Raw genomic sequence first — 12,225 nt, 5'->3', positions numbered from 1 at the left:
TGGCTGATAACACACAGCGCCATCTGCTGGCCGAGCCCGGAGGTACTGGCTGATAACACACAGCGCCATCTGCTGGCCGAGCCCGGAGGTACTGGCTGATAACACACAGCGCCATCTGCTGGCCGAGCCCGGAGGTACTGGCTGATAACACACAGCGCCATCTGCTGGCCGAGCCCGGAGGTACTGGCTGATAACACACAGCGCCATCTGCTGGCCGAGCCCGGAGGTACTGGCTGATAACACACAGCGCCATCTGCTGGCCGAGCCCGGAGGGTACTGGCTGATAACACACAGCGCCATCTGCTGGCCGAGCCCGGAGGTACTGCTGATAACACACAGCGCCATCTGCTGGCCGAGCCCGGAGGTACTGGCTGATAACACACAGCGCCATCTGCTGGCCGAGCCCGGAGGTACTGGCTGATAACACACAGCGCCATCTGCTGGCCGAGCCCGGAGGTACTGGCTGATAACACACAGCGCCATCTGCTGGCCGAGCCCGGAGGTACTGGCTGATAACACACAGCGCCATCTGCTGGCCGAGCCCGGAGGTAGCAGAGGACACGGCGCTGCATTACTGACTCATCCCAAATCTATGTGCAGAATGTCATCTGATGAGGCCTTAATGATCATCCATCATATCACACATCTCATTACTCATACATTACATTCATCATACATCTTATACCCATTATATCTGATATATTACATCCATCATACACACCACAAGCATATCACACATCTCATTATTCATACATTTCATACCCATCATATCATAAATATTACTCAAATTAAACATGTCATACACCTCATACACTACACCTCATACACTACACCTCATACACTACACCTCACACCCATCATACACTACACCTCATATCCATCATACACTACACCTCATACACTACACCTCACACCCATCATACACTACACCTCATACACTACACCTCATACCCATCATACACTACACCTCATACAGTGCCCCTCACACCCATCATACACTACACCTCACACCCATCATACACTACACCTCATACACTACACCTCACACCCATCATACACTACACCTCATATCCATCATACACTACACCTCATACACTACACCTCACACCCATCATACACTACACCTCATACACTACACCTCATACCCATCATACACTACACCTCATACACTACACCTCATACCCATCATACACTACACCTCACACCCATCATACACTACACCTCATACACTACACCTCATACACTACATCTCACACCCATCATACACTACACCTCTTACACTACACCTCATACCCATCATACACTACACCTCATACACTGCACCTCATACCCATCATACACTACACCTCATACACTACACCTCACACCCATCATACACTACACCTCATACACTACACCTCATACCCATCATACACTACACCTCATACACTACACCTCACACCCATCATACACTACACCTCATACACTACACCTCATACCCATCATACACTACACCTCATACACTACACCTCACACCCATCATACACTACACCTCATACACTACACCTCACACCCATCATACACTACACCTCACACCCATCATACACTACACCTCATACACTACACCTCATACCCATCATACACTACACCTCATACACTACACCTCATACCCATCATACACTACACCTCATACACTACACCTCATACCCATCATACACTACACCTCATACACTACACCTCATACCCATCATACACTACACCTCATACACTACACCTCATACACTACACCTCATACCCATCATACACTACACCTCATACACTACACCTCACACCCATCATACACTACACCTCACACCCATCATACACTACACCTCATACACTACACCTCACACCCATCATACACTACACCTCACACCCATCATACACTACACCTCACACCCATCATACACTACACCTCATACACTACACTTCACACCCATCATACTCTACACCTCATACACTACACCGCATACACTACACTTCATACCAATTAAACACTTCACCTCATACAGTGCCCCTCACACTCCTCACACCCATCATACACTACACCTCATACAGTGCCCCTCACACTCCTTACACCTATCATCCACTACACCTCACACCCATCATACACTGCACCTCATACACTACACCTCATACACTACACTTCACACCCATCATACACTACACCTCACACCCATCAAACACTGCACCTCATACACTACACCTCACACCCATCATACACTACACCTCATACACTACACTTCACACCCATCATACACTACACCTCATACACTACACCTCACACCCATCATACACTACACCTCATACACTACACCTCATACCCATCATACACTACACCTCACACCCATCATACACTACACCTCATACACTACACTTCACACCCATCATACTCTACACCTCATACACTACACCGCATACACTACACTTCATACCAATTAAACACTTCACCTCATACAGTGCCCCTCACACTCCTCACACCCATCATACACTACACCTCATACAGTGCCCCTCACACTCCTTACACCTATCATCCACTACACCTCACACCCATCATACACTGCACCTCATACACTACACCTCATACACTACACTTCACACCCATCATACACTACACCTCACACCCATCAAACACTGCACCTCATACACTACACCTCACACCCATCATACACTACACCTCATACACTACACTTCACACCCATCATACACTACACCTCATACACTACACCTCACACCCATCATACACTACACCTCATACACTACACCTCATACCCATCATACACTACACCTCATACACTACACCTCATACACTACACTTCACACCCATCATACACTGCACCTCATACACTACACCTCACACCCATCATACACTACACCTCACACCCATCATACACTACACCTCACACCCATCATACACTACACCTCACACCCATCATACACTACACCTCATACAGTGCCCCTCACACTCCTCACACCCATCATACACTACACCTCATACAGTGCCCCTCACACCCATCATACCTCACACCCATCATACACTACACCTCATACACTACACCTCACACCCATCATACACTACACATCATACACTACACCTCATACACTACACCTCATACACTACACCTCATACACTACACCTCATACACTACACCCCATACACTACACCTCACACCCATCATACCTCACACCCATCATACACTACACCTCATACACTACACCTCACACCCATCATACACTACACATCATACACTACACCTCACACCCATCATACACTACACCTCATACAGAGAAACCTCATAGTATTGATCCTGTATGACCTGCTGCACATTTGCAAATAGTAAACCAGCTTAACTACACCCAAGAGACTCGGAGTTCTTACTAACCACTGATACAGCACACACCGCAACCTTGGGACCTCTCCCCTTTCTGTGGGTGGGGGGTGCTACTATCCCGGAGGGTCATTACACCGCTCTGGACATCCATGATTATTCTATCCCAAGGGACCCGGTAGCAGCCCGGCAGGACACCGACCACAGGGGAGAAGCGTACAACCGGCCTCATAAAATAAAAGCAGGCGTGCCATCCCACCCGTGTGCCCACCAGGTACTGGCATCATGAATTAACACCTCAAGGTCCGGCTGCATCTCAGCCACAGGAGTGACATCACACTACAGCACCTAGCAAGTGACCGGCCGCTCTTCCGATGTAACATCATCCCGGGGGTACACTACAGGGATACAGGTCTGGGTGGGTATTCGGGATTAGAGTCTGGGGTCAGGGTTACAGGTCTGGGTGGTATTCGGGATTAGAGTCTGGGGTCAGGGTTACAGGTCTGGGTGGTATTCGGGATTAGAGTCTGGGGTCAGGGTTACAGGTCTGGGTGGTATTCGGGATTAGAGTCTGGGGTCAGGGTTACAGGTCTGGGTGGTATTCGGGATTAGAGTCTGGGGTCAGGGTTACAGGTCTGGGTGGTATTCGGGATTATCTACAGACCCTACCTGTTTTGCAGACAGTAGGAGGGTCTGGTTGAAGATGGTCCAGTTGACAGATTGGAAGCAGGGAGGCGTGGTGAGAGATCCATTATACCGGAAGTATCTGTCCAGCTGCTGGGGTAACAATCCACGGATGTCAAACCCAGGAATCTCCACACTGTTACCTGTCACATGGAGAGGAATACAGAGACATCAAGACCACCACCACCACCAGGAACATCAAGACCACCACCACCACCAGGAACATCAAGACCACCACCACCAGGAACATCAAAAACACCACCACCACCACCAGGAACATCAAAACCACCACCACCAGGAACATCAAAAACACCATCAGCAGCAGGAACATCAAAACTACCACCACCAGGAACATCAAAAACACCACCACCACCACCACCAGGAACATCAAAACCACCACCACCAGGAACATCAAAAACACCATCAGCAGCAGGAACATCAAAACTACCACCACCAGGAACATCAAAAACACCACCACCACCACCAGGAACATCAAGACCACCACCACCAGGAACATCAAAAACACCACCACCACCACCAGGAACATCAAAACCACCACCACCAGGAACATCAAAAACACCATCAGCAGCAGGAACATCAAAACTACCACCACCAGGAACATCAAAAACACCACCACCACCACCAGGAACATCAAAACCACCACCACCAGGAACATCAAAAACACCACCAGCAGCAGGAACATCAAAACTACCACCACCAGGAACATCAAAACCACCAGGAACATAAAAACCACCCCCACCACCACCAGGAACATCAAAAACACCACCACCAACAGCAGCAGCAGGAACATCAAAACCACCACCACCACCAGGAACATCAAAACCACCACCACCACCACCAGGAACATCAAAATCACCACCACCAGGAACATCAAAACCACCACCACCACCACCACCAGGAACATCAAAAACACCACCACCAACAGCAGCACCAGGAACATCAAAACCACCACCACCACCAGGAACATCAAAACCACCACCACCAGGAACATCAAAACCACCACCACCAGGAACATCAAAACCACCACCACCATCATCTGGACCCCCTACCAGATACATCAGATATGGATGTAGCCTTCAGTAACGCTGTCTCGGCCTCTCCTGCTGCTCCCCTCTGTACATCCTCATGGAGATGGCGCTCCCTAGTGGTGTCTGCTGACATTATGTCCTCCAGCTTTTTATCAGTTATCAAGCTAGCCTTCTGTTTTTTTTTCTGTTAGGCTTCCACTAGCCATCTATTAGTCTTCCCTCGTCCGTTCTTCACATAACCTTCTCCAAAATGTCTCCTGAGTGCCCCATCTCTACACACACACACACTAGAGCTCAAAACCCCAACACATCCGTCTCTCCCCTAAACAGCCATCCCCTCCCCCTCACCTGTTGTTCCCCCCCCCACCAGCTATCCCCTTCTGAACATCTACAGGTCAGAAGGATGGGGAGAAGACTCACCTCCTTCCTTCACCTCATCCAGATGGTCAAGTAGATGCTGATAGCCGGCGTTATCATCGGGTCCTTCCTATAAGAAGAAACATGAGCTCACCGACAGGCGGGGAAAGGATACACCGATATCATACATGGATACTGAGGCCCAATGTGGGGTCAGATACAGCTCATATACCAGCTGTTCCTCCTTCTCCTCATATACCAGCTCCTCCTCCTCCTCCTCCTCTTCCTCTTCCTCTTCCTCTTCCTCCTCCCGTTCCTCCTCCTCCTCCCGTTCCTCCCGTTCCTCCTCCTCCCGTTCCTCCTCCTCCCGTTCCTCATCATCCAGCTGTATCTCCACCTCCTCCTCATCATCCAGCTGTATCTCTACCTCCTCCTCATCATCCAGCTGTATCTCCACCTCCTCCTCATCATCCAGCTGTATCTCCACCTCCTCCTCATCATCCAGCTGTATCTCCACCTCCTCCTCATCATCCAGCTGTATCTCTACCTCCTCCTCATCATCCAGCTGTATCTCCACCTCCTCCTCATCATCCAGCTGTATCTCCACCTCCTCCTCATCATCCAGCTGTATCTCTACCTCCTCCTCATCATCCAGCTGTATCTCCACCTCCTCCTCATCATCCAGCTGTATCTCTACCTCCTCCTCATCATCCAGCTGTATCTCCACCTCTACCTGATGGCCGCCAGTGTAGTTATTGTCCCCACAGTGTGGCAAATCTATCACTGACCCTGCCGCCTGAATCTGTAATGTGCTGCAGACAATGAGGAGGGAGGAGGACCCCACTAGAGCCTGGAGGACCTCTTTGTAGCCTGAGAGACCTGTATTATAGCCTGGAGGGCCCCTTGGTGTAGTATGCTGTACAGAGGTTAAAGCGACCCTGTACCCACAATCCAGCCCCCCCCCCCCCCCCCCCCCCCCCCCGTACTGTCAGATAGCTGCTTTTTATCCAAGATCTGTCCGTTCGGCAGGTGGTGCAGTTATTGTCCTAAATAACAACTTTTAAACTGGCAGCCTGTGCCCAACGGCCGTGGCCAAGATTGTGTATGCATTAGGCTGGCACAACCTCTCTGTCCCTCCTCCCCACCCTCTTCATCATTAGGAATGCCACTGGAACATTTACTCCTGTCTGAACATTGCACAGGTGCCTTAACAATTCAGCCCATGTGCCGTGCTGACACAGCTGATGAATAGGAGACAATCTGCCTGGAGCATTCCTAATGATGAGGAGGGCGGGGAGGAGGGGCAGAGAGGTTGTGCCAGCCTAATGCATACACAATCTAAGCCACGGCCGTTGGGCACAGGGCTGCCAGTTTAAAAGTTGTTATTAGGACAATAACTGCACCACCTGCCGAGCGGACTGCAGGACAGATCTGCCACCCACCCCCATACCCCCCCACCCCCCCATGCACCTACCTCAATGAATGCGGCCAAGACAGCGAGTCCTCCGGGCTGGGTTATGGCTTTGTCTATGCTCTTATATTCACTATTATAGTGAACCACGTGGATCTATAGGAAGAGATCAGCAGCTTAACACTGATATAGAGTATCGGCTGGCGGTGTCAGGGTGGGCTCCAGTACAATACCACACATGGAGGGGGCACCATGACCAGACAGGAGGGATGACTGGCGGGCGGTCAGCGAGGGCTGGACTGTACACTGGCGGGCGGTCAGCAAGGGCTGGACTGTACACTGGCGGGCGGTCAGCAAGGGCTGGACTGTACACTGGCGGGCGGTCAGCGAGGGCTGGACTGTACACTGGCGGGTGGTCAGCGAGGTCTAGACTGTACACTGGCGGGCGGTCAGCAAGGGCTGGACTGTACACTGGCGGGCGGTCAGCGAGGGCTGGACTGTACACTGGCGGGCGGTCAGCGAGGTCTAGACTGTACACTGGCAGGCGGTCAGCGAGAGCTGGACTGTACACTGGCGGGTGGTCAGCGAGGTCTAGACTGTACACTGGCGGGCGGTCAGCGAGGGCTGGACTGTACACTGGCGGGTGGTCAGCGAGGTCTAGACTGTACACTGGCAGGCGGTCAGCGAGGTCTAGACTGTACACTGGCGGGTGGTCAGCGAGGTCTAGACTGTACACTGGCGGGTGGTCAGCGAGGTCTAGACTGTACACTGGCAGGCGGTCAGCGAGGTCTAGACTGTACACTGGCGGGTGGTCAGCGAGGTCTAGACTGTACACTGGCGGGTGGTCAGCAAGGGCCGGACTGTACACTGGCGGGTCATTGAGGAGTAGGCCTTTACCGGCTATGGTGGTTGGCCACTATTGGATGTGATGGACGTTGTAGTCTGCACTCTGGCACTACTCACCTCTCCGGGGAATCGATGTCCGTTCACCATGTGCTCGGACCCCGGGCTGCTGTCTGACCCCCAGTGGAAATGGAGCTGTGCTGCTCGGTAAATGTGGGGGAGACCCCCGACTATCTTCAGGCTGTCCGGTAACTTCAAAACCACTGTGAACCGAGACAGAGAGACCACCTGTGATATCTGCGGAGACCCCACAGGAACGGATGGGGGGGGGTCTCTGGCATCATCATAGTAATATAGGATATAGCCGGCATCTCGGGGCCTTGTACCAGTCAGGACTAGAAGCTGCAAGTGATCAGTGACCCCCCTCCCCCCCAATAATTGCTGATATCTGATTGGCCGTCCACTCACCGGTATGTTTGTTATTTTCCAACTCCAAGGTTTCTCCAGGTGCCAGGTCGTAACCAGAGAGCTGGATGGGCCTCAGCTGAGGGTCAAAGGTCGTGTTCTGTGTGTCCACATTAATGGGGGACTGAGCCGCCCCTCCACAGTCAGGATAATCCGTGTCCCACTCCAATATGTCTGCAACACCAAGCGAACAAGGAGGACGGTCACTACCTTCAGGGACCCCCAAGTAAGCCGGCCCCAAATATCACTGCGCCCCCAAACTCACCGCACACCAATCCCCAAACTCACCGCACCCCGATATCACTGCACCCCGATCCCCAAACTTACTGCACCCTGATCCCCAAACTCGCCACACCCCGATGTCACCGCACCCCGATCCCCGATATCACTGCACCCCGATATCACTGCACCCCGATATCACTGCACCCCGATATCACCACACACCAATCCCCAAACTTACCGCACCCCGATATCACCACACACCAATCCCCAAACTTACTGCACCCTGATCCCCAAACTCACCACACCCCGATGTCACCGCACGCCGATCCCCGATATCACTGCACTCCGATAACAACGCACCCCGATCCCCAAACTCACCGCACACCTTTCTCCGAAATCACCGCACCCCGATCCCCAAACTCACCGCAACCCGATCCCCAAACTCAACGCACCCCGATGTCACCGCGCCCCGATCCCAGATATCACTGCACCCTGATCTTAAATTTCAAGGAAAACCAATCCCAAAACTCACATAGGATGAAGCTGATAAGTGATGGGTGACTATAGGTCAGATACTGATAGGATGAAGCTGATAAGTGATGGGTGACTATAGGTCAGATACTGATAGGATGAAGCTGATAAGTGATGTGTATAGGTCAGATACTGATAGGATGAAGCTGATAAGTGATGGGTGTCTATAGGTCAGATACTGATAGGATGAAGCTGATAAGTGATGTGTCTATAGGTCAGATACTGATAGGATGAAGCTGATAAGTGATGTGTATAGGTCAGATACTGATAGGATGAAGCTGATAAGCGATGGGTGACTATAGGTCAGATACTGATAGGATGAAGCTGATAAGTGATGGGTGACTATAGGTCAGATACTGATAGGATGAAACTGATAAGTGATATGTCTATAGGTCAGATACTGATAGGATGAAGCTGATTAGTGATGTGACTATAGGTCAGATACTGATAGGATGAAGCAGATTAGTGATGTGTATAGGTCAGATACTGATAGGATGAATAGTGATAAGTGATGGGTGACTATAGGTCAGATACTGATAGGATGAAGCTGATTAGTGATGGGTGACTATAGGTCAGATACTGATAGGATGAAGCTGATAAGTGATGGGTGACTATAGGTCAGATACTGATAGGATGAAGCTGATTAGTGATGGGTGACTATAGGTCAGATACTGATAGGATGAAGCTGATAAGGGATCAGTGTCTATAGGTCAGATACTGATAGGATGAAGCTGATAAGTGATGGGTGACTATAGGTCAGATACTGATAGGATGAAGCTGATAAGTGATGGGTGACTATAGGTCAGATACTGATAGGATGAAGCTGATAAGTGATGGGTGACTATAGGTCAGATACTGATAGGATGAAGCTGATAAGTGATGTGTATAGGTCAGATACTGATAGGATGAAGCTGATAAGTAATGGGTGACTATAGGTCAGATACTGATAGGATGAAGCTGATAAGTGATGGGTGACTATAGGTCAGATACTGATAGGATGAAGCTGATAAGTGATGTGTATAGGTCAGATACTGATAGGATGAAGCTGATAAGTGATGTCTATAGGTCAGATACTGATAGGATGAAACTGATAAGTGATATGTCTATAGGTCAGATACTGATAGGATGAAGCTGATTAGTGATGTGACTATAGGTCAGATACTGATAGGATGAAGCTGATTAGTGATGGGTGTCTATAGGTCAGATACTGATAGGATGAAGCTGATAAGTGATGGGTGACTATAGGTCAGATACTGATAGGATGAAGCTGATAAGTGATGGGTGACTATAGGTCAGGTAATGATAGGATGAAGCTGATAAGTGATGTGACTATAGGTCAGATACTGATAGGATGAAGCTGATTAGTGATGGGTGTCTATAGGTCAGATACTGATAGGATGAAGCTGATAAGTGATGGGTGACTATAGGTCAGATACTGATAGGATGAAGCTGATAAGTGATGGGTGACTATAGGTCAGATACTGATAGGATGAAGCTGATAAGTGATGGGTGACTATAGGTCAGATACTGATAGGATGAAGCTGATAAGTGATGTGTCTATAGGTCAGATACTGATAGGATGAAGCTGATAAGTGATGGGTGACTATAGGTCAGATACTGATAGGATGAAGCTGATAAGTGATGGGTGTCTATAGGTCAGATACTGATAGGATGAAGCTGATAAGTGATGTGTATAGGTCAGATACTGATAGGATGAAGCTGATAAGTGATGGGTGACTATAGGTCAGATACTGATAGGATGAAGCTGATTAGTGATGGGTGACTATAGGTCAGATACTGATAGGATGAAGCTGATAAGTGATGGGTGACTATAGGTCAGATACTGATAGGATGAAGCTGATAAGTGATGTGTATAGGTCAGATACTGATAGGATGAAGCTGATAAGTGATGGGTGACTATAGGTCAGATACTGATAGGATGAAGCTGATAAGTGATGGGTGACTATAGGTCAGATACTGATAGGATGAAGCTGATAAGTGATGGGTGACTATAGGTCAGATACTGATAGGATGAAGCTGATAAGTGATGTCTATAGGTCAGATACTGATAGGATGAAGCTGATAAGTGATGTCTATAGGTCAGATACTGATAGGATGAAGCTGATAAGTGATGTCTATAGGTCAGATACTGATAGGATGAAGCTGATAAGTGATGGGTGACTATAGGTCAGATACTGATAGGATGAAGCTGATAAGTGATGGGTGACTATAGGTCAGATACTGATAGGATGAAGCTGATAAGTGATGTGTATAGGTCAGATACTGATAGGATGAAGCTGATAAGTGATGGGTGACAATAGGTCAGATACTGATAGGATGAAGCTGATAAGTGATCAGTGTCTATAGGTCAGATACTGATAGGATGAAGCTGATAAGTGATCAGTGTCTATAGGTCAGATACTGATAGGATGAAGCTGATAAGTGATGGTGTATAGGTCAGATACTGATAGGATGAAGCTGATAAGTGATGGGTGACTATAGGTCAGATACTGATAGGATGAAGCTGATAAATGATGTGTATAGGTCAGATACTGATAGGATGAAGCTGATAAATGATGTCTATAGGTCAGATACTGATAGGATGAAGCTGATAAGTGATGGGTGACTATAGGTCAGATACTGATAGGATGAAGCTGATAAATGATGGGTGACTATAGGTCAGATACTGATAGGATGAAGCTGATAAGTGATGTGTATAGGTCAGATACTGATAGGATAAAGCTGATAAGTGATGGGTGACTATAGATCAGATACTGATAGGATGTAGCTGATAAATGATGGGTGACTATAGATCAGATACTGATAGGATGTAGCTGATAAATGATGGGTGACTATAGATCAGATCTGGATATGATGGGAGTTATAGTCTCCTCCCGATCCCCTGCACTGTGCTCCCAGGTGATGGAGTGCAGGGTGTGTCGCCATGTTTATACTGCGGAGGGTGTGTTCTCCTCTCAGGTCTCCCGCACTATTGTTACTCGTCACTCATTAACCCAACGGCCGGCAGATATCACCCATCCCTGGTAAATGATTAATGACTATAAAAGAGAGAAGAACATAAAGTAATAACCTGAGGAGCTCAGCGCTGCCGACAGATCCAGACCGCCACTGATATATACCGCCATGTATCCTCCCCTCCTATATTATTATATACCACTATATATCCTCCCCCACCTATATTATTATATACCGCCAAGTATCCTCCCCTCCTAAATTATTATATACCGCCATATATCCACCCCTCCTATATTATTATATACCGCTATATATCCTCCCCTCCTATATTATTATATAC

The 12,225-nt window shown here is 48.7% G+C and overlaps 1 protein-coding gene across 1 annotated transcript in view; it reads right to left on the bottom strand.

Moving 5' to 3' along the window:
* Positions 1-3,959: 3,959 nt before the first annotated feature.
* Positions 3,960-12,225, bottom strand: part of CA9 (carbonic anhydrase 9) — a 48,281-nt gene continuing 40,015 nt past the window's right edge. Inside the window, exons 3-7 of the mRNA XM_069964889.1 lie at positions 8,160-8,330; positions 7,812-7,954; positions 6,912-7,004; positions 5,501-5,567; positions 3,960-4,174 (exon numbers count right to left, since the gene is read on the bottom strand). Of these exons, the coding sequence (XP_069820990.1) occupies positions 3,975-4,174; positions 5,501-5,567; positions 6,912-7,004; positions 7,812-7,954; positions 8,160-8,330 (674 nt within the window). The 3' untranslated portion in view covers positions 3,960-3,974. The remainder of the gene's footprint in view (positions 4,175-5,500; positions 5,568-6,911; positions 7,005-7,811; positions 7,955-8,159; positions 8,331-12,225) is intronic.

Source organism: Dendropsophus ebraccatus, chromosome 3, assembly GCF_027789765.1.
Source record: "Dendropsophus ebraccatus isolate aDenEbr1 chromosome 3, aDenEbr1.pat, whole genome shotgun sequence".
Lineage (NCBI taxonomy): Eukaryota > Metazoa > Chordata > Amphibia > Anura > Hylidae > Dendropsophus > Dendropsophus ebraccatus.
This window is presented reverse-complemented; position numbering and strand designations above follow the sequence as displayed.